This window comes from Camelus bactrianus, chromosome 4, assembly GCF_048773025.1.
Source record: "Camelus bactrianus isolate YW-2024 breed Bactrian camel chromosome 4, ASM4877302v1, whole genome shotgun sequence".
Taxonomy (NCBI): Eukaryota; Metazoa; Chordata; class Mammalia; order Artiodactyla; family Camelidae; genus Camelus; species Camelus bactrianus.
In genome coordinates this window covers 90,771,499-90,794,331 of record NC_133542.1, presented here as the reverse complement: position 1 = coordinate 90,794,331, position 22,833 = coordinate 90,771,499, and the positions used below count along the sequence as shown (strand labels likewise).

Genomic DNA, 22,833 nt, shown 5'->3' with positions numbered 1-22,833 from the left:
CATGCATGGTAGGTTCACATTATGTTTAATAGGCATTTCGTCTTCGGCAACTGTGTTTCTTGGGCTTTCCATATTTTTTGATGATGTTGATCCAGTATTTGTAGAATGTCTCCCAATTGGGATTTAAAAAATTTTTTTTTAAGATTCTCTGATTATTACACTGGGATATTGAGTATTGGTGAGGAAGACTACGGAGAAGGTTAAGTATGTTTTTATCATGTTTATATCCAAGGACATACTGTCAACACAACTTGCCACTCTTGATGTTAACATTCATCAGTGGGCTGTGAAACTCTTGTTTTTAGGGTTTCTCCACTGGAAAGTTCCTCTTTGCCCCCTTTCCATTCTGTATTCTTTAGAAGGAAGGAAGTCGTATGTGTAGCCCACACTAAGGAGTGGGGAATTATACCTCACTGAGGCTGAGGAGACTGTATAAATTATTTCAAATTCTTCTGCACAGGAGATTAATCTGTTCTCCCCCATTTATTAATTCAGTCATTGTTGTTAATCATTTTTAATGATCTGGAAGCTAGTAACTATTAGAGTCTCCACTTTTGTCAAAAGCAAATAATTGGAAGCTTCCTGATATGCACAAGGATTTCTTAGCCATTTCTTACCAAGTTATGTATTTGCTTCTGACTTTCTAAGAAGTGTATACCAAAAAGTCCACTCAAGACATATTAAATGACTGTGGTTATGCTGGTTACTTACTCCTTTATGTACTTTGTTCAATCTAGTATACTTAGAAAGGGTTGAGACAATAGATGTATTTTGGATTTCAGTACATCTTGTCAGTATATATTTTTTATCAGAAGAAAATGACTCCCCTTTTTAATTCAAATAAATGTGTTAATACACATTACCTTGGCAAACATCATGCCTCTGAATTCTAATTCTCAGATAAATCAGGCATACACAGAGACTTGCCATAAATTTATTATGTCTTTGAAGTAAGGAGTCACCACATAGTCACTATGCTTTCTGCTTTACTTTAATGGGACTCTTCCCTCAAGGATGATACATTTCTTAATAGTCAGAAATAGAATTAGTTCATTTTCATGAAAATATACTTCCAGCAGTTCCAGTCTATACATATCTGAATTTATTATACTCTACCATATAGCAAAACACTCCTTTTTAAAATGTCACTTTATGCTTTTAACAAAACTATTTATGAGAAAGGAAAATGGTCAACTGTTTGTAAGTTTCTCTTTGTTTTGTAGTTGTGATGTTTCATCATCACTGGGCAGTGCAGCATAGGAATATCTGGAATGTGTAGGAGGTATGCATTTCTTGTAAAGGGCAATTGTGAAAAGGGAAACTGGAAGGGAGAACTGATATGATACTTCGTATACCTCCAGGGGCATGAATATTTTAGTTTTAAGACCATTGCTTTACACAGAATCTTTTATGATCATTAGCAAAATTAGACTACTACTTCAACCTCTCATATCCCTACATCACACAATAGTAGCTGATTATTTGTACCTTTAACTTTATTTATACATACCTATTAACTTGATTTTTCAGAATCAAATAATATACTATCACTTGGATATAAAAGAAGGGAAAATCAATATACTTACTCTGCTTCCCATCTTCTCTCTCCCCCTTTTCCTTCTAACATTATTTCTTTATCGTTAGGGTTATGAAAATTTCTAATCTACACCGTTTTGTAACATAATCCCAATTTTTAAAATGCTTAAGTTATTAAATGAATTCAGTTTGCTGCCCAGTGTCTTACTTTGTTTGATCCATTAATTGACCGAAATTTGTCCATTAGTAATTTCTCGAGGAATTGCTCCTAGGAGCCATATAATGTTCCCTGAATTTTTACATGTTCAAAATGTGTGCTTGTGTGTATGGAAATGTGTATGCCATTAGACTTCAGATGACAGTTTTAACTAGGCATAAGATTTAAGGATCATGCTTTCTTTCCTTGAATTTGTGGGCACTACTCTGCTATTTATTGTTGCTATAGAAAAGCTTGGCTACCCTTTTTCTCATCTCTTCCACCGTATACAATTGTTTAAGAGGCTGGCATGCTTTCAAATGACACACATTATTTTATCAGTATAGTCAAAGTGACAATATATAGAAAAGATTTTAAATACTTCAGAAGATTTGTTGAAACATTGACTAAAAATGCGGAGTTGTTCTTTAAGTATGACTTTGGTCCTTGTTTTTCAGGGCTAGTAATAACCCTAGACTAGAAGAAGTGGTAGCTCTAAGGTGTTAAGTGATTCCTGGTTTTGGAGGTTGAGTGTTGAGTCATACGCTTACCACCCCACCACCCCACCTACCCTTTGAGAAGACAAGCCTCTCCTTTCTTCAGAAACAGAGCCCCAAATAAGGTTTTTCTCGTTGCGTTCTTTTGCTGCCTAGATGGATAATCTATTGTCATTACCCATGGAAATTCAGATTTTTGCCTTTACTCTTGTGTACACACTACACACAGGCTGTATTTTCCTTGTCCCGGTCTAAAATATTAAGAACATTTTTTCTTTTAAGAAAGGCCTTGGGGATGGGTATAGCTCGGTGGCAGAGTGCATGCTCGTGTTCACAAGGTTCTGGGTTCAATCCGCAGTGGCTTGTTACCCAGAGGGTAGGGGTTGCAGGGGAGAAAAAGGCCTGTTTCTCATTTAATCCAGTCCATTGAGGGCAGGGAACTCCTTTCATACTAATCTGCCCTCTAAAACTACCTTTGCCACTTTGGGTGCCAACATTATTATTTTTTTTTTTCTCTCTGGGGCCTCAGGTCACTTGAGCCCCAATTTAGAAGCATTCCCTGGACTTCACTTCAGGAATTGCCTTCCTTGCTTTTATGCTTTTTTGTTTAGAGGCGTCGCATTGTTTTCAGATTGCTCCTTTGATCATCCATGGCACTAAAGGTATTTGCATTGGAAATCATTAGTTACCTTCTCAGACCCTTTTTCTCTTTTCTTTTCTTCTTCTTTTTTTTTTTTTTTTTTTTTTTTTTTTTTTTTTTTTTTTTTTTTAGTAAAGACAGATACATACTACATAGAATGTAGGCTGTTTTAAAGGGCGAGAGAAAGGCCACAAGGAATGGGGATTGGTTTAAGTAGAAGTAGATACACACTCCACAGACAGAGTGCGGTCTGTCTCTGAAGACCTTTTTGTTTCTTAGTTCCATGTAATCATCACATGGTCCTTCAATGTGTTAATCTTGGAGTGGGAGAGTAAATGGAGAGTTTTGGTGTTTGTGAATTTCTAAGGGACGTAGAGTGTTTTGTATGCTTTGTGGAACCTCATCTGCCTTGGATACCTGGTGGTGCCCAGAACTCTGAAAAGTCAGGAGAGCACAACCTGATGTGAAATACTTTACCCTTTCCCATTTGTTTCTGTTATTCTTAAGGTGGTAAATTGTACATACTTCTCACAGGTCATTTATGGCACTGAAATATCAAGAGGCAAGATATGAAGTCCCTTTGCTGCTGAGTTGTCCAGAGTCAGCAGAGTTCTACACTCCATCCATATCCAGTCTATGGCTGTAGCAAGACAGCAGTGGAGATGCTATAAGGTTCAGTTTGGCCTGTTGTAGAGTCTTGACTGCTGCATGGCATTGTTATCTGAAAGTGGTTCCATATTCACATGTGTTTGGACTTCTCCATGTCCACCTGCACTGGTCTTTTCCATTTAGCACCCCAGTGAACATATTCAGAAAATAAAGTTGTACATAGAAGGCTTTTGTAACCTGAAGAAGAGTAAGGCATCTCACTTACCTTTGAAAGCCTAAGTCAATTTATATAACAAGACCCAGTGAGTAGTGAGAGTTGGCCAAATGGGAAGGCAAGAAAAACATGCTATGCTAAAATTGTAGGGATCCCAGAGCATCAGCCAACTAGTGTCCACTGAAGGTGCAGTAGTTCTCTTCCTCTTAGAGGAAGCCAGCAAAGTTTCTGGAAGAAGAGATCCACAGTCCTATCCTCAGATGTCCAAGATTAAGTTTAGGGGATGAGAGTTCCTTATGGAATTGGAAGGTTTTAAGGAGTAGGCATTAATCAGCAAAGAATGAAGTTGGGAGGGTAGGGGGTAGGGACCCCTGATGCTGCCATATGTATGTGATTAGGAGCACCACTCCATGCCTCTTCTTGCTGGTTGGAAGGAGCAAAATGTGCTTTTTCCAGAACCAAGTGGGAAGCTTTGGGGGGATCTCTCAGACCTTGCAATAGAATTCAAAAGTGTTTTTCCTGAGGCACCACCCCAAAACTACCTACCATACCTCCTGCAGGCCCTTTGATACGAAAGTGGTCTTTGGCAGAGATTTGTTTTCCTGTGAAGGATAGATAATAGTATGTTCCTTGGCACTGTGAAGATACAGCGTGGGACCAGATTTATGGACCCACTCTCTAGAGGCCCCTGCTTCGTGTGAAAGGGTCCCAAGAGTAGGGTAGGAAGTTCTTCTGTCTGGTCTTCTCTACAACCCACTGAAAGGGCAGGGAGCTAGGGACTGCACTGTTGGGTGGCAAAGTCAAAGGAGAACGGCTATAGCTGTACTGTTCCTAGGGTGCCTGTAAAACCCCATTCTGGTCCAGGACAGTTTTATTTGCTCCCTTGATGTTTGCATATTGGGTTCCATTGCATTCAAATTGCCAGTTTCATTCTGTGCAAATGATACATATTTTGTGTATTTTTTAAATTTCCATTTTAAACTAAAATGTTCTGATTTTGTGATTTTGTGTATTTTCATCTGGGACCCTCATTCCTACTATGTGTTTCGGGGACTGCACAGCAGAACTATTGTATTTGTTGGTTTTTTAACAGCATAAAGAAAAACTATTTATAATATGTGACCATTAAGCTATGACATTTTATTTTTCCAGTCATAACAGACTTCTTTGCCATGATACCCTTTTTAAATTCCTCTCCCATGTTGAAACATAATGAGGACTGAATTTTAACTGGGTCATCTTCTGGTGTTACTGGTCCATCTTTTGAAATAGTGTAAATAAGATTAAAAGAACCCTTCTAGGTCAGGCACTGAGCTTTGCTTCGCCATACGTCAACTTTTATCAAACGTGTAAAACCTAAAAATCTCAGTCAAACTGTTTCTTTCTGTATCTCTTGTGTATGTGTATATGTTCTAAGAGTCAAGTTGAGGTTTTTATGAACCCTTTCCACCTCACATGCTGCCTGGATGGTGTATTTATACACTGGTGGGAAATGCCAAGTCTTTAATCCTGCAAAATTCCAAACTTTCCCATGGAGACCTGTAAACCATCTTCTTTGCTGAGTTAAGGCTTATTTCTGCCCTCCCTGCTAAAGTTGTACTTGTGGTGACATAGTAGCTAACAGAGAAAGGGCAGCCCCATCTCCTTGACTATTGCCTGTGAAAAAGGGGACAAATACAGTATTACCCATTGGGTCTTAGATGTCTAATTATGATTTCTTGTCTCTTAAAATACTTCAGTTTTGTTTTAAACATGTCTGAGCTCCATAGAACTTTACAACTTGATAGCTTGCTAGTGTGTGTGACTGTGTGTGTGTGTCTGTGAAAGAGTGGTTAGTTTTCCATTTTCTTCTGGTGTTTTTATTGCTTACAAACGTACTGTTTATTCGAGGGGGGGTAGCAAGATCATTTTGACCCAGATAGTGAAGCAGGCAAAAGGAACTGAAATATGAACCTGAGGGCTACATAAATTGGAGTAATTTCGTCTGTCCTTTTGTCTGTCTGTACTTCCTTTCTCCTCTCAGCATTTTTCTCTTTTGGCCCAGATCCTGTGTCCTGAAAATTAGCATAGTCCCTTGCCGTGGCCTAAAGTGGGAACAGAGGAAGCAGATGTATTTCTAGAAGTGTCTCTGACTTCGGTAATAATGGTGGTCATGGGTATTGTGCAGTAAATTGAGTACACTTAAAAACTCTACCGTATTTTTATCCTAGATCCGTACTGGATTAAGTCTGTTCTTTATTGTGAAACGTGTTAAACGCTTACACCACAGGATTATTCCTCAAAACCTACAGTAGAGAAGTGGAGTTACTCTTTATGGGAACTGAGAGTCTGGGGATGGGCCCTCAGGTCTGTTCTGCTAATCCAAGAAATACATGTCCAGATACCACAAGATTGTCTAAATGGACAGATGTTACTTCTGCTAAAAACTAAAGCTTCACGTGGAACTGTGAATTTATATGGATAGAAAGAATGATTGTATATTGTGTTCCTTATCCTTTTCCCCCTTTGTTCAGCTCTTCGGGAAACTGATCACTTTCATATGCTTTGGTGACCTCTTCATTGTGTATATTATTTTGATAGTTTCATTATTTGGTTTTTCTTTCTTTTCTTTCACTTATTGTTAACCCTCTTCACCTTCTGCTTTTTTTATTCTGAAAAAAAAATACAATAAATGAAGATTTTAAACACTTACCGAAACTAACAACAGAAAAAGAGGTAATCATTGGAATAGTCCCAGGGCTCAGTTCTGTTTTGTACATTCTATCAGCATTGTCTTCACAGTTTAGTTTTTCCATTCTGTAAAAGTAGGATTAATAATACTTACCTTGCAGAATTGTTTGCCATGTTACAGGTGTTAACGCCAGTGTTAAATTATTTTGGTACAAGTGCTAGACAGTGTAAACTATGTTATGATACTGCTTCTGAACCTTTTCCAGTCATGGTACATAGGAAACATGTATCTGTAGATAGTTTTTGTAGATCACAGTGTAGTAAACTGAACATGTTCCTTTGGCCAGAAGTTACTGTTCCAGAGGCTCAAGTTGTCCCAGGTCCTACCCATCCAGCTGCCTGAGGGAATCATATATAATTTACCTGTAACCCATTCACAACATACTGGTTCTGAAATTTTGAATAGGATATTGCATATGAATTGAGTCAGGAATCTTTGGTGGAGGCGGGGAAAATCTCAGTTCTGTTCTGCTCTGTACCGGCCTTAAATTAGGCGGGCTCTCAGCACTTGGTGACAAAGATGGCCACCTGATCTAGGCTTTCTCTATTCTCACAGTTGTAGTCCTACCAAGAATAAAAATTGCCTTTCAGCTATTAGAACCATCATAGTTCCTACCAGGGTTCCGATTAGCCCAGTGTGGGTCACGTGCATATTCCCAAACCCATCATCATGGCAAGATGGATGGAATCCTTTGGCCAGCACTTGGTGGCATGTCTACTGCTATGGGTAGGTAGGTTGTTTTTATGAAGGTATGGCATGATTGTCGATTTAAAGTATAGAAGGAAAGGAGATTAACCCCACTTGAAACAGTGGAATGGATTCTCTGTACGGAAAAAAAGATTCTGCTCTCCAAAGGAAGAAAGTGAAAGTGTCAGCTGTATTAAGTGCTTGATGCTTCTGAAAACATCATGGATTTCAATTTAGGAGTACATGGTATTAGAAGTGAGTTCTTGTTTTGGTAGAAATAGATGGTTCACTATTTTTAAAAATTTTACTTCCCAGTTTGGAACTTTAATGAGAAACACAGGATATAAGAAAATCAACTTGGTGAAACCACTCTTGGGGAAGATTTCCTAATTCGGCTAATGTAATTCATCTAGACCTGCGCTGTCCAGCTACATGGCCACTGACTGCATGGGACTGTTTAAACTTCTTCTTATGCATCATCTACCATTCAAAGTACTCAGTGGCCACATGTGGCTAGTGGTTACTGTATTGGGTGTGATTACTGAAGAAATTCCGAAGGATGGGGAAGGGTGAAGGAAAGGAGTTACTCTTAACCTGATAGAAAGAGTGGGGTATTATTATGTATGTGATAAATGGATTTTTAATTAGATGAGAACGTTTTCTTTGAAAGTGCCTTTGTCATAATCTTGTATAATCACATAACAGAAACTCTTTGCCCTTTTTAGGAAAAGGTTTCATCAAATCAAACATCTAATTGCCTGGTTCCCTCCCTTTATTTTTTGCTTGGGGCCAGGAGCAAAAGGCTATTTTGCAACAACACAATCTATAACCTCGCACCAATGAGAAAAGGTAGAGAAATTTAATTTTTCCTCCCATGTTTCTCTTTACATCCATGCACATTGCTTGTAGTGGAAAAAAGCCTGGGAATTACTTTGAACATTTTTGAAACTTGTTGAGCTTATTGTTACTTTATCTAACAGAAACTTTATTCCCTGTGATTAAGGTGTCTAGTTTTTATCTGTGGATGAAAATTTCCCACAAGAAAAAAGATTTCTAAGCCCTGGGCGATCAGGGATGGCATCTAACTCGCTCACTGTTGTACATCCAACAGCTCACTTGGTGCCTCTGGCACATAGTAAGTGCTTAGTAAATATTTCTGAATCAAGATTTCTATTATTCAGAGACTAGTTCATCCATGTCAAGGCTGTTGCTTTTTCGCCATTCTCCTGCTTAAACTCTGTCTTGCTTCCCTTAGAAATGTGGAGAAGAAGTGCATTTCTATGTAATAGGTTTTTCAGATCTTCTAAGCAGCCATGATATGAATTAAAATATATGGAGTAACATCATTTTTACCCTCCCTCATGAAGAGAGAGACTTCAAGCTAAATAATTTTGCTTTTGCTTTTTCTTATTGCACTTAACTTACAATTTTTAAAATATGTGATTTGAAAAGCTTTCTGGCCTCTCCTTTTTGTAGATTGGAACATGTAGCCAGTTAAGACAGTGCCTTCTGCAGAGTTCATTTTTGGCTTTGTAACATGACCTTTATGCTAACCTGAGATTCCCTCTGCTTTGTCTCCCAGGTAGCAGCTTGTTCTAGCCTAGTCAGATTGAGTACTGAAAACAAGATTTTGATACTCTGTTCCCTTTCCCCTAAGGTCTCAAATATATTCTTAAGTTTAAAACCAAAATACTTTTGAGTCCTGTGAATATGAGTCTTCGTAGGTGACCCTTTCTTTTCCTGTTTTTAGGACTATCCTGTTAAGTGTAATCTCATTGCTTAATGAGCCCAACACCTTCTCCCCAGCCAATGTGGATGCTTCGGTTATGTTCAGGAAATGGAGGGACAGTAAAGGAAAAGACAAAGAATATGCTGAAATCATTAGGTAAGGTGCTGTGTTTTGTCTTCTGTTTGGTTACTTCAAATCTTCATACAGAACCAAAGTATTTCCTAGAACCAAGAGTTTAAATTGAACTCAAATGTCTACTCCGTGTCTCTCAGTTAGATTTATTTTTGGGGAAGAGATTTCTGCCTGAGCCTAATGTCCACCAGGATGGAGACATCCAAATGTTTATATAGGGCCTGGAGCTTAGAAGAAAAGTATGGGCTGAACCCTGATGATTTGAGAGCTGTCACCGTGAAGGGTCAGAACCGTGGGGAGGGGTGGAATGGTTCAGGGAGAGCGCTGTGAGAAGAGGTTCAAGCCTGTAGGCCTCGGCAGCGTCAGGAAGTAAGGGAGCAAGAGCAACTGAGAGAAGTCGGTCTAATTAGAAAGGAGGCAGGAGGAAGAATACTGCTTTGGTTTTCAAGTTCAGTTTCTCTAGTCCCTTGATAGGTCACATTTTCATACATGTATGAAGCCTTCATACATTCATACAGTCAGTGTTTGTTGCACAGCTGTATGTGCCAGGCTGTGTTCTAAGAACTGAGGAAATAGAATTAAGATAGACAAGGTCTCTGCTCACATTCAGGGGGGCAAGGAGGACAACGGAAAGGTGAACAAAAATGAGGAAAATCCTAAAAAGAAAAGAAATACTAGATAGTGAGTGGGTAGGTAGGATAATACGAAGGAATGAGAAGATGGCTGCTTTAAATTGGATTGTCAGAACAGAGGATATCACCTGTGAGGTGATGTTTCATTTTAGACCTGAGTGACAAGAATCAGCCAACCATATGTAGATCAGAAGAGTACAGAAAAATTAACTAGGTATGTTGATGGTACTGGAGAAAAACCCAGGGTGGCCTGAATGTTTTGGAATTGGAGAAAGTAATGGGGTGGTGAGAATGAAGTGGTAAGGAGGTAGATCATGCAAGACTTTGAAATCCAACATAAGATACTTGGGTTTTACTCTTTGTGCAAATAGGATTATTGAGTTGTTGGGGCTGCATCCTGTTTAGGATGAGATGGCTGGGCGAAAAAAATCGGGAGGTGGTTTCTGGCTAACCAGCATTTGAGACCCACCACTTTGAACACCCTTCACAAGGCGTTATTAAGTGTCCTTCAGAATGATACCTGAAGGGCTCGAACCTCTGGTGTAGTAGAGGGCCTGTCGGATGCCTTCAGGTAGGTAGGTAGGTACTAAAGTTCAGAAACCTGAGTCATAAGGAATCTTTAATTTCTTAGACCAATTATAAATTCATCTTTCGGAGATTTAGATAAACTATCCTCCCTTCAGGAAACAGGTTTCAGCCACTAAAGCCGAAGCAGAAAAGGACGGAGTGAAGGTCCCCACGACCCTGGCGGAATACTGCATCAAAACTAAAGTGCCTTCCAATGACAACAGCTCAGATTTGCTTTATGACGACTTGTACGACGACGACATTGATGATGAAGATGAGGAGGAGGAAGATGCCGACTGTTACGATGATGATGATTCTGGGAATGAGGAGTCGTGACGTGCTCCTTCAGTGCCCCTGCACTGCCCTGCCGTCTCAGGCCAAAGGGAGGGGAGCAAGTGGGGACCTAGCAGTGGCCCCTCAGCAAAAACCTATCACGGGGGTGGGGAAAACAAACACGGCTCCTGCTGACTCCCCTTATGGATCTCAGTTTGCTCCTTTTTGTGGACCTCTTAACGGAGAGAACGTAATCCTCCACAGAATGTCTGAATTCTTGCATTCTTTGCCCTTCCATCACTGTATTGATTTTTTCTTTCTTTCTTTCTTTCAACCTAAATTCTCACCTCACTCCGTCTCTACAAAGTGTTCACAGTGAAACACATTTGGTCTGTTTTTAGATTCTTGAAGAATTAGTCTTTCATCAAGACGTTTAATGTGTTTAAAGCTGGGAACCCATTGGGAGTTCACAAGTGCTGCATATGCTGGGTAGCAAAAGAAAAGAAAAAGCCCAAAACCCCCACAAAACAAAAACTTTTTTTAAAAAAAGCAAATTTGCCAAGGTTTAGCTGCTCATTTACATTAGTGTGTGTGCATTTGTTCGGCACCATGGTGGTGAGTTTTGTTTCTTTCTCTTCTTAAGGCTGGGGTACAGCGGGCATCAGGGACTTTGCTAAGGGTAAGCCTGATGAAGTGAAGGGCACAGCGCCCCCTTCAGCCTCCAGAAAATCATCCTAACAAGGAGGGAGGCCTCAGCTACTCTGAGAAGTCAGATTTTGTTTTTTGAAATCGATTGGGATCTAAAGCCTGAAATAAATATTCATACTTTACATAGAACTGAGCACTTGATTGCTATTTATTTTGAAAGCAGAGTTGTTTTTTTTTCCCCCAGGGAGTGGGGAGAGTGGGGATTAGTGTGTGTGTATGTGTGCGTGTGTGTGGAGTCTTAGTGATGGGAACAGAGAGTTAAAAATCACTATGCCAATTTTGGTTGATGCTGCTGGGGGAAAAAGTCAAAACTACTGGTGACCACTGTTCGTAGAGAAAACATCTGTTATATATTTAACATGGCCTTTCCCTGAGAGATACACTCTTACTGCGGATTTTTTTTTAAGTAGCCAGTTTTAATTACTCAGTATTAATACTAGGTGCATGTGTTAAGATTTTGGTTTTCATTGAGCTGCTTATACTGATAGTGGTAACTGTGGATACGTGAGACATGAGTGACCGGTTCCCGCTTTCCTCGTTGGATGTGACCTGGACTTTTCTCTCCTTTCAATGTATTTGGGCTGTGGATTGCCAGCAGAAGTTGTGCATGGAGCTTTCCCTGAGCTTCTTCTGATTCTTCTGGCAGAGCCGAGGGAGTTGGCTGCAGACAGTGTCTTGGCGACACTAGATCTTCCTGCTCTGCAGTTGCTGCAGCCTTGATTTCCCCGTCTCGATCATGTGTTACTTCAATCAATACCAAATTCCATCAAGCTTCACCAACCAGGGACTTCAGAACTTGGCGGTGATTTTTGTTTCTTACGGGAGTGGGCCAGTTCCTAGGAGGGCAGTTTTCTTTCAGTGGGGAATATTTTGGAGGGAAAATACAGCAAAGACTGGCTATAATCCTGTCAGATCCCTGCACACTAGTGTCAACTCCTTTTCTTCAGATCGTGTAGCTCAGAATGGAAGGGTTGATGAGGGGTAGGTGGGTCCTAGGACAGAGTAGGTGATGCTTGCTTGCATCCTTAGTTCCTCCTTCCTTTCTGATCTCAGGGTTTTCATTCAAACTCTCCAAACATTTGCTAATCCCCAGCAGCCATCTCTGGACTAGTCTGGTCTAGTACTAAGTGGGAATGTTCAACATGCCAAGGTTCATACAGGACACCATTGAGCCTGGTCCCAGAACCTGTCCAAACTCCATGGGTTACTTGCACCCCTGAATCAGGTGACTGAAGTCATAACTCAGAGAAAAGAGCAGCTGACAAACAGTGAGTACAAACTCTTGTAGAAGGATGTTGGAACTAGGTTTTTATGCCCCACACTTCCTAAGTGACACGTCAAATAACTTACAAATCTTCTGGAGCCCAGAGTCTCTCATAATACTCTGATTACCCCCACACACACCACTCCCATAGTCCTGTTTACAGCCAGTAGCTTGGTCTCACTCTCTTGGACCCCTTTTAAAACTAAGCCTTTTTCCTTACTGCTAAAGCATTTGTTTTCCAGGGCAGGCCAGACACCTTGGCATCGTGGGAGGTGCTTTGCTGCTCAGCCCTGTCGGCCTCTGTTACACGTTGACTCAGGGAGCCAGAGAGCCAGGTAGAGTTCGTACCTCTCAGCCCTTCGGGGTGTTACTGTTGAGGGCTGGGTTTGCCTCTGATAAGAGTACAATCAGTTCCAGAAAGACTGGGGTGTGTTGATTTGCTTAGCAGGTAGACATTCTGATAGCTCAGATTTGTAAAACCCAGATGCTGGTTCCAGAGCTCTGTCCTGAGAACACATCCTATGGCAAAAGAAAACTGGAGCATGTAACCTTTTTCTTTTGGAAGCGGAGCTCTCAGGCTCAGGCCCCAACCTCGTGAGTACAGTTGTGCTGATTACTTGGTGTAACATGAACTCAGACTCCTGCATTTTTAGGTTCCTTTTGATTCTAGTGGAGGTCTCTGGGTGCTCTCCAGGTCTGTGTATTTTGAGGCTGGGTGGAAAAAGTATAATATGATTCAGATTCAGTTGTTGCTTCTGTCTTCCCCACTTTTATTTCATATCATTCCGGAGTTCCTTTCTATTAGCCAAACTTTTTGTAGTCTTCTCTGCTTGTCCCTGGTGGTAATTTGCTTATTTGCTGTTTCCTTGTTTGGGACAAACATAGTAAGAGATTGAAGGGGAAAATGTGTAGTTCTCCACTGAAAATTAACTCTCCACCCCTCCCATACTGATTTTAAAAAAAGGTTTACATTTACAAAGATTCAGATGCAATTTTCAACTATTCTGAAACCAGCAGGACCCACCTGACTTTAATAGTTTTCTTAGATGAAATTGTAGGTGTTTTTCTTCAGTTTAACTTATGAGAAAAGATTATCTGATGCGTTTTGTGTTTGACTTCCCCTTTAGTGGTTTATTTTGTCTTTTTCTGCCCATCTGTCTACTAATAAAATGTGAAATAAAACATACCTGTACTGCTACTTCCCCATGGGATGACCCTCTTCTTTTGTGTGTTAAAATTAAAAGGTCTTAGTATTTCCTGTTCCCTTGCTTATTATGCCCAGGGCTCAGCTGAAAAATTTAAACAGAAACCAAATCTTGCTGACCTGCCTTTTATGACATTCTGCTCAGCTTACCTCCTAACAGAATAAACATCCCCAAATCCTTACTTGCCTTTAAGAAGGGTTATTAAAAACAAAGGCATTTGTTAATAACCTTAATTCTGAAATAGGGCACAATCTGCTAATACAAGTAGGTCGGTGAAGTGAAGGAGGGGGTGGGTGCTCTACTGCCCTCCTTAGGCAAGTTTTCTGTTATTATTGTCGCTTGTCATCTAACTTCCTGCTGCTAAAAAGCAGGGATCAGGTGTGAGACCATGTAATTTAATTTTCAGTTTCAGTTGTGTACACCCATCTTTTTTAAAAGTCTGGATCCCAAGCTGTGGCTTTATAGCAGCACATGACCATGGACCAAGGTTAAAAAAGAAAAGGCGAAGACTGTACCCCTAGGCTGGTTCTTGAAATGAGACGCTCTAATGCCTCAGACAACACCTGAGGCCAACACACAGGGAGAGTTCATGGCCCTGGTTGTTTCTGGTGGCCTGGATTCAAGAGGGAGGAGCCGGACTAGCACAGGGGGAGTCAGAATCCTGGCCCCTGGCCCCCGGTGAGTTAATTCCTTGGGACTTTCTGGAGCAGTTATTTAGCCCGGGACCCACTTACCAGCTTCACGCCGCCCTGACTCACTAGCCATCTGTTCCACCAGAGCCCATGGCTGTCAGTCAAGATTGCATCTGGTTGATGAAGAGCAAAGGACAGGTTTAGCTGCTCAAGCTTATTCTCTTTCTTACAAGCCTAAAACTGTTCTTAGTTCTTATCTTTGTTCCTTTGGAAAAGAGCATGCCCTGCCCTAACATTCCTGCTGACAGGCCCCCGTGAGAGACTGCTTTGTCCCCTAAGTCTGTTACAGAGTCACAAGAAAAGCAAAGGTAACTTTGATAAACACTGCCTGTGCCCTGTCAGGAGGAGTAGCTTTCTTTTTCAGCTGCATCACTTACCTTTTCCTTCCCTGGATGCTGTTTGGGCCCAGCAAAGCAAGAGATACCAACTGAAGTTCTCACAGCCTGTCATCAGAAGACGGACCACGTGAGCTCTACTTTAGCCCTGTGAAGACCAGGGTCCCAGGAACCAGAGGCAGGTGGCCTGTGCCCTGGGCCATCCCTCAGTCACACCACACAGAGACCGAGCATGCTCTCAGAATTTTATTAGGTGGAGTTGGGCAAAAGAGAAAACCTCTGAAAGTCGCCCACCTGGTTTAGGACGACCAAAATAGAGGAGCCTTTGCTTGGAGACATGCTCTCATTGAAATGAAAGCATATCTTCAGTTTTTTTTTTTAAATGGGAGCTGACTGGCTGAGTATCTCTGAGCGCAAATTCAGATTATTTTAAAAATGGTCAGCCAGAAGAAAGTAAGTCTCTGGGGACAAGACCAGACCAGAAGCAGAAGCCCCTGCTCTATTTGAAGACAAACAGGTGTCACTTTTATGGTGGGCGGGGGGTGATATCTCTGCTATTCCCAGAGCAAGATCTGGCAGAAGGGGAGCATGACAAAAGGACCAGTTTCTCAAAAAGAGATGGATAAAGTAATCACACGGGGAAGAAAACTCAAGTAGTGGTTTACAAGGGAGCGAGATAAGTCGTGATTCTTCATTGGTACCTGACCCCAGTACCCAGACTGCCTTAAACCAGCCCTCCCAGACGCTGCCCGCTGAGAGGACTGTGTAGAAGGCCTGGAGGCAGAAGGGAGGGAGGGGCTTACTCTGCTACAGCGAGAAGGGGTTTGAGTGGGGACAGCTGGCAGCTGGCTAAGAGTAGCAGCGGCACCCCCACTCCCCCAAGACTTCTATCACATTTACAAATACATACATAAATACACTACATACAACAGCGAGTCTGGGAGGCAGGCTCCCCACAGAGGCTCGGCTGACACAGTTACATGTCTCAGGAACTCTAGGAAAGGGCGCCGGGCTCCTAGAGAAATGGGCTCCGTGTGTTCTCTCCTGCCCAGAGTAAGCCCCACCCCAGCCCACCCCTCTTCGGGGCTCAGTTTGTCCAGTATGGAGAGTTGCCGTAGGCAGGTTTGGAGGCTTGCGGCTTGGGCTGCAGGGAGCTGGGCTGGCTGCGCTGACCGGAGCCACTCTGAGGAGGAGAGAAGGCTGTCAGGGCTGAAGCAGAGCCCCCAGCCCAGGGCAGGGTGGCTGCCTCCACCACTGCGCTCACCTGAGCGTCCTGCGGCAGGTGGTGGTGTAACAGCTGTGAGTGAGGCTGCTGGTGGGCAGGCAGGATGTGCAAGAACGGTGGGGGCGCATAACCAGGAGCTGCGCCAGGAGCCAGGGGCCCGGTGGAGCCCAAGGCCGAGGGCAAGCTGAACGGTGGAGGGGTCCCTGCATGAAATCCCTGCTTGTCAAAAGTCTGCAGGTCAGAGAGACAACAGTGAAGGCCCGCTTGGCAGCATCTCCCAACCAGCCTACCCACCAGCATCCGTCCTCCCTCACCTGGGTCTTGTTGTAGACAGAACCAGTCATATCAGGGAGACCACTGGTGCTTGAAGATGCGGACACTCCTAGGAGGAAAAGCAGTTGTTCCCACTGCAGCTGGTCCCAGCTCCAGCCTCCCCCACCTCCAGGGGCACTCTGGGGTAGCCTCGCCTGAGGAGTAGGCAGGGTAGGAGATGACTCCTCTGGGCCTCAGTCCTGGAAAGGAGGGGCAGACGCTACCTTTGCCAGGCCCAGAACCTGCAGACTTGTTTTGTGCCTGCGATGATCCACCGTAGCCACCCTTGGTGTAGTCTCCCGCTGCTGTCCCCTGGGTCAGGTCGTCATAACCTGGCAGGCAGGGGACAAGAGCATGTGTAAGCTAGGCAAGTCTGTTCCACTCGCACCTCTGTGCCCGGAGCACCCCTCACCTGCGCTGTAGCTGTGCTGGCCGTAACCACTGGCCTGCTGGAAGGGGGTGGTGGGGGTGTTAAGGCTCACACCATGCTGCTTGGCTGAGGCTGAAGGGACCTGGTGGGGGGCAAGCAGGAGAGGCATTAGTGGAGGAACAGAGCAGGGGGAGCAGGTCACGTACCCCCAGCTTAGCCTTAGGCAGCAGGTGACACACCCACTAGGGACCTGTCTTCATTAGCGCAACAACACACACTAGAATCTAAAAGAGGGGAAGGTAACTTCACTCCCAGCCTGACTCATTCCTCGAGGCCAGGAGAGAGACTGAGTGGGGACCTGTCCTTCCCTCCCTGCTTCTGCTCGCTGGAGCTGGAGTAACATCCCCCTCGTTACTCACAAACATGGTGGGCCCGTACTGGAAGGCACTGGGCATGCCTGTGTAGTAGGGGAGGCCAGTGTAGCTGTAGCCAGGTGGCAGCGCAGGATTCAGAAAGGGCTGCTGGGCTGTGTGGTGGGCCTGCGACTGGCTCTGCTGTGGCTGAGCCAGTGTGGTGGGGGGCGCAGGGGAGGCAGAGTCACCTCGGCCAAACTTCGTGACATCACCTAGGAGAAGAGGAGCACTGAATCCAATCACTGCCCCATATCCAACCAGAAAAAAGCCAGACTGGCCCCTGCAAACAGGAACAGGTCTGGGGGCCAGCTCAACAACAGGAAGCTGGCAGGTTTTGGCAGCCTGTCTGCTTCTGTTGCCAGACTCGGGATGAACTACAGGCCAACTGGATGCCCCGCTTTCCTAACCCCCTGAACAAGACTAACCTGAATATGGGTTATTAGTGAGGCTCCCATCTCGACTGGCAAGGGCTGTGGGTGTAGCAAAAGGAATCCCATAGTAATCCTAGGAGAGACGAGAGACGCCCAGTCAGCAGAACGGCCTTGCCCCACCCCTCCCCTGCAGGGAGCCCAGGCGCTCTGCTCCGGCTGCGGGGATATCACACGTGCACCTCCAGAGGGCAGCACTCGGAGAACTCAAAACAAGTGGTGCCCTTCAGAGCTGAGCCATGTGGCAGCCACACGAACGCAGACAAAACTAACCAGCCCCTCAGCCTTCCCCAGGCAGAGCCATTGGAGGCCCAATCAAACACGTCCATTTCACACCGCAGAAGGATGCTGGTGAATGCCACCGGCCAAACCAACTCTACTGGCTTCTCCAGGGAGAAGGATTCTCAAGGGCAGCTAGGAAAGTTGACTAGACAAGTAGAAACCTATGAAAGGGCAGGAGGAGCCTAAATGGTTTAACAGGAGTAAGGGCAGCGATACCAGGTAGGTACAGGTGCAGGAAGCACTCGGGTCAGGGCAGGAACTAGCCTCTCGCCACCCACTCTGCCCTGGCAACACTGACACAGGAGCCACAGGAAGTGTGGATGCCAAAGGGCAAAACTGCGGAGAAGGGGAGGCCTGCCCTGATCCTCCCTCAGCACTCAGGGCTTTGCCAGTCCTGGACATACTACACCCTGGGGCCCTGAGCCCTCCTGCTTTCCTCGTGGTTAACAGTGTCTAGGAATGGCATGTATACCTTCCTTTGGCCTCATCTCCAGCTAATCGCCAAGAAAGCCATAACATCCTCAACCAAGAACCCCAAGAGGCAGGGCTAGGAAAGCACAATTATTAGGAACACAACTGGAGACAGGCCTGGAGGAAGCCCAGGAGGGGGAGCTCTTTCACAGAAGAAAATCCAAAGGCCGAAATGACCAAAGGGGACAATGAAAGAAATCTACCTCAAAGGGCAGGCAGGCTCAGAGGTGATTTCTTCTAAGGCACAAAGTGATAAAGGGAATACGAAGCAGGATGATTCGCAGGACTGGGATCTCACTGAGCCCCTCCTAGAGGCCTGAGCAGCACCCACATGCAGACTCATTCAGGACCGTCTCCTGCATCCCATCTCTGAGCTCCTGCACCCGGTGGCTGGGAGGTCTCATGAGTGTCGGGGGACCAGGGCCACTTCTAGTTTCCCTGCAAAGCCCTAAGGCTAAGGCATCCCCAGAGACCCTGAATTCTGGTGACCACCCTAGAAATCTGCCATCACGTCCTCAATATCCTTGCTAGAGCCCCCCAGAGACGTGGGCAGCAGCTGGAGCATCCTGCAGGCCCCTGAGCAGCAGTGTGATTGGCTGCTGGTTCGCACACTGTGCGGAGAGCTGCCCAGGTACCAGCCTCTGGAAATATTCCAGGAGGTGGGAAAGCATCTTCCTGAGAGACACGAGCTTCAACCACTGAGCCTAGGAGGTGAAGGTGGTGTCTGCGGCTCCCTGAACCCTCTTGTGGCCCACCCAGGAGGGGCAACACCAAGGAGAGGAGTCTGAAGACAGACACCTCACAGGGGAGAAAGCTTTGGGGAAGAGAAAAGACCATAGCCAGTGGAGCAGACATCCAGTCCCTGACAATGTGACAGATGCCCTGGTCTGCTCAAAATTACTGGGAGCCTGGGAAACGCTGGACAAGAAGGGAGCGGCAGTCAGGAGCCTCCTTCTGCACCTGTCCTGCACCGTGAGCCTGTCCACGCGGCCAGCCCAGGGAAGGCTTCGTCCGGGAAGCAAGGGCCTAAATAAAGAGGCAACCCCGGCCTCTGAGTTAGGCTGCAGCAACCAGAGAGTTCTTGGGGAAGAAGACGTTATAAAAAGTTCCTGGGGCAGCAAACAACCCCACATCTTGTGTTACATGGTTTTTTCTTTTTTAAAAACAAAGTTGGGGGTGAGGGAAGAGAAGGACCCGCACTGAGTAGGGGCGCTGCCTACTGGGGGCCCAGGTCACAGTGGTCTTCACGTCCCCTAGGCAGGGGCACAGGACACGCGCATCCCCAGGCTACAGTCGCACCAGGCACAACCACCAAATGGAAGCGGTGCTGAGGGAAGTCCTCAGGCTGAGTGTCCTGAGGCCAGGCAGGGCGGTGGTCCAGGCCATGGGAGTGGGACTCGGGAAGGTGCCCGAACCTCCCCCCCTCAAACCCCACTCACCACTGGCAGCCGTGACTGCAGCATCTGGAGCTCATCGTAGCCATAGATCTGCACGAGGACCAAACGACTGTTAGGGACCATACACCATCCCCCAGGAAGTCCAAGCCCACGTGGGGGCCTAAAACCAGGCTGGGGGCAGAGGATACATTCAGGCAGGGGCCCTAGTCAGGCTGCTGTGGGAAGACACCCCGCCCTGACGGAGTCTGGACAGAGAAACGCCAGGGCTCCGGGTGGCAGCGGGCTTGCGGAAGGGACTGCCGCAACCCCAGGCCCACCAGGTCCTGCCAGGCGCCCGCCCGAGCCCAGGAGCCCCGCACATGCTCACCGGGTAGGCGGGAAGCAGTCCTCCGGGGCCCACGAGGTACTGGTTGTGCAGCAGGGGAGGCACCCCCTGCGGCAGGTTAGGGGGTGCTTTGCCTGTAAAGATAAAAATCAAACGGAGTGAAGTGAGCACAAGAGTGAGGTCCCTCAGCTACTGTGGGGACGGACGGGGGTGTTGAGCTCACTGTCACGGTGCTGCCCCAGAAGCAGCCACGGTCTGGAGGGGCAGAAGCAGCTGAGAGAGGCCATGCTGGGGATGGGGAGACCAAAAGCACATGCCACCACATTCAGGCCGTGTCGTCAAAGGGTTCCATGCCCCTGTGACATGAAACACCAGCCCCGCCCACTCCTGAAGGTCACACTGCACCAAGCAAACCTGAACAGTGGGAACAATGTGCCCCTCAGAACAAGGCGGGCAGGCTGGTGCCCGAAGAGGGACGGGCTGCGTCAAAGGCAGGTCAGCAGTTTTACCAAAGCACAGTCAGCTTGGCGCACACAGACTGCCCAGGTCTGGCTAACAGGCAGTCACACCAGTGACCAGAAGGAGCCCATGGTGGCTGCTCCGTCATCTCAGCTCCAGGGATGAGCCAGGACACAAGAGTGGGGAGCTACAAGCACCAAGGCTGCCAGGAGTCCTGCCCGAGGGGAGCAGCCCCCTCAGAAACTGACTTCAGAATCACCCCGACTGGCTCCACCCACCCCCACGTCAGCACTGGAAGGACCGGGCCTCAAGAGGCCAGTGGAACAAAGAGGACAAGCGAGCAATGGCAGAGCCGGAGGGAGACTGATCTTCCGATGCCCATGGACCCACCTCGCCCTCCTCCCTGGGGGGCCGAGCTGCACCTTCAAGGGGCTGGGGAAGCAGGAAAGGCCTCTGGGGCACACACCTGAGGTCACCAAGGGCGTGGCCCTGGCACTGCTGCTGGGGGCACTCACGGCGGTACCGCCCAGGCAGAGGCTGTTCACTGCGTTCATGCTGCTCGGCAGGCTGAGCCCTGAGGACGTGGCACTCGAGGCAGAGGTTGCTGCCGTGAAGGTGGCTGAGGACTGGAGGGGAGGGGCGCTCTCCACGCTGGCATGCTGGCAAAACAAAAAAGCCAGGACACATGGATCTGGGGGCAAAGCACGAGAGTGCAAGAGAACCAGCCTGGCATGGGGGCCCACAGTCTCCAGACGGACCTGGGCGCTCACTGTGGCCCCTCACACTACAGCCAGAGCAGGCCATTGGGACACAACTCATAAGCTGCGTACCAAGACATTAAATTTGAGATTCATGACCAAAGACCCTCCTAAAAATCTTTAAAGTTGCTCTTGCTTTGGTATGTGAAACAAGGCACAAAACCCCCAGTAAACCTTACGTCAGAGATGAGCACAGAGCATCACCTCACAGAAAGGCAAGGAGTCTCAAGAGAGCCGACCCCCGGGCAGCCCAGCCCACGCAGGAGCCCTCTGGGGTAACTGGGCTTCTCAGCTAGTCTAACCTGGAAGTAACGGGTGGTCAACAGGAGAGGCCTTTGCTCCAGAACCTGGTGACACTTTGCAGGCCCCCAGGGCCTACCAAGAAGGGCTCACCCGGCCCTATGCCTGCACAAAAAGAACCACCGAGGCAGGAAGGGCAAAACCTGGCAGAAAGCCCTGAAGAGCCTGAGTTCCCAGAATCCTGCCCAGGCGCCAGAAATGGGTATCAGGAAGGGCTTCAAGGGCTGCTAGGTGGGTGAAGGAGAGACACCCAGTTGGGCAAAGCAAGGCCCAAAAAGGGAGGAAAAGGGTAAGACAGGAGACCAGCCTCCAAACCAGAACGTATCCAGGACAAAGCAACTGGAAACTCCTGGAGGAGAAGCTGAAAAGGAACAGGAAGGTGCAAGAGGAAAGGGACCATCGTGTGCTGTGCCTCCCATCGCAGACAGCTCTGCCTGTGCGGGTCCCGGCGCCACAGCCCACCCCACCCACCCAGCCCCGGCGTTGGGGCCCTACCACCCAGAAAGGGGTCAGCAAATGAAGACAGCTCAAATCACGGTGTCCTGGGGCTCCCCAGGACTCCTGGTCCTTCCACCCAGATGGACAGAACCAGGGACAGGAGAGCCCAGAGCGGGGCAGAGGCTGCCCAGCACCTCCCTCCACGGTCCCTGCAGAAAGTCAGGCTTCCGCCCAAGAACACCTGCCACAGAAGCAAGAACAGCTCTGCCCACTGCACTGTGATTATCACTGGGCACACAACTTTTCAACCCAACTACAGGACAGAAAAATGAACAGGCCCAGTCTTGGGAGTGGGGGAATCCACAGAAGAGAAGCTTGCTGGAGAAGTGGCTCCTGATTTGCCAGCACGAACTCAGGAGTCGCCCAGCAAGCCTCTCCTTCCTCCAGCGGACCCTGACTGGGCTCCTGTCTGCCCCTCACCTCTCAAATCTGGGAGGGAGACAAGATGCTGGCTCGCTCAGTCCCTCCAGCGGAGCTGCCACTCAGCTCCTCAGATGGGCCCAGAAAAGCACAGCTGCGCCAGACCCTCCACAGAACAAAAAGGGCAGCAGAAAACACTAGGTTTCCTTCCTAAGGTTAACGCGGGAAAGACCGAACTATGGCAGACTGATACACCTATTTAAAAACCAAAAATATTTGTAAAGTGACAAACCTGTGGAAAATATTTGCATCTCCCATCACCAGAGGCTACTTACTAGTCTCCCAAGTATAAGAAATAAATGCCACAGACCGGACAGGAAAATGAACAATTGTAAACAGCTCACCCAAAAGGTAATTTAATAATTTTCCAACATATAAAATAGATGTTCAAACTCTTTCAATTAAAGACTATATTGACAGGTCATTTTTCTGTTAACACACTGGAAAAATACAAATGTTTGGTAACATCGTTTGAGGAGGTAGTAGGGAAACAGAACATTTCATTCATTGCCAGTCAAAGGGAAATGG

The 22,833-nt window shown here is 46.4% G+C and overlaps 2 protein-coding genes across 2 annotated transcripts in view; one reads left to right on the top strand and one right to left on the bottom strand.

Annotated features, from left to right (window-relative positions):
- UBE2R2 (ubiquitin conjugating enzyme E2 R2) overlaps positions 1-11,280 on the top strand; it is an 89,582-nt gene extending 78,302 nt beyond the window's left edge. Inside the window, exons 4-5 of the mRNA XM_074363163.1 lie at positions 8,861-8,995; positions 10,287-11,280. Coding sequence (XP_074219264.1) covers positions 8,861-8,995; positions 10,287-10,506 — 355 coding nt within the window. The 3' untranslated portion in view covers positions 10,507-11,280. The remainder of the gene's footprint in view (positions 1-8,860; positions 8,996-10,286) is intronic.
- A 3,598-nt stretch (positions 11,281-14,878) lies between these two features.
- The window catches only part of UBAP2 (ubiquitin associated protein 2), a 95,464-nt gene continuing 87,509 nt past the window's right edge, over positions 14,879-22,833 (bottom strand). The window contains exons 19-28 of the mRNA XM_074363160.1: positions 20,796-20,988; positions 19,913-20,004; positions 19,588-19,635; positions 17,393-17,471; positions 16,974-17,179; positions 16,597-16,696; positions 16,409-16,516; positions 16,187-16,254; positions 15,912-16,103; positions 14,879-15,830 (exon numbers count right to left, since the gene is read on the bottom strand). Of these exons, the coding sequence (XP_074219261.1) occupies positions 15,735-15,830; positions 15,912-16,103; positions 16,187-16,254; positions 16,409-16,516; positions 16,597-16,696; positions 16,974-17,179; positions 17,393-17,471; positions 19,588-19,635; positions 19,913-20,004; positions 20,796-20,988 (1,182 nt within the window). The 3' untranslated portion in view covers positions 14,879-15,734. The remainder of the gene's footprint in view (positions 15,831-15,911; positions 16,104-16,186; positions 16,255-16,408; positions 16,517-16,596; positions 16,697-16,973; positions 17,180-17,392; positions 17,472-19,587; positions 19,636-19,912; positions 20,005-20,795; positions 20,989-22,833) is intronic.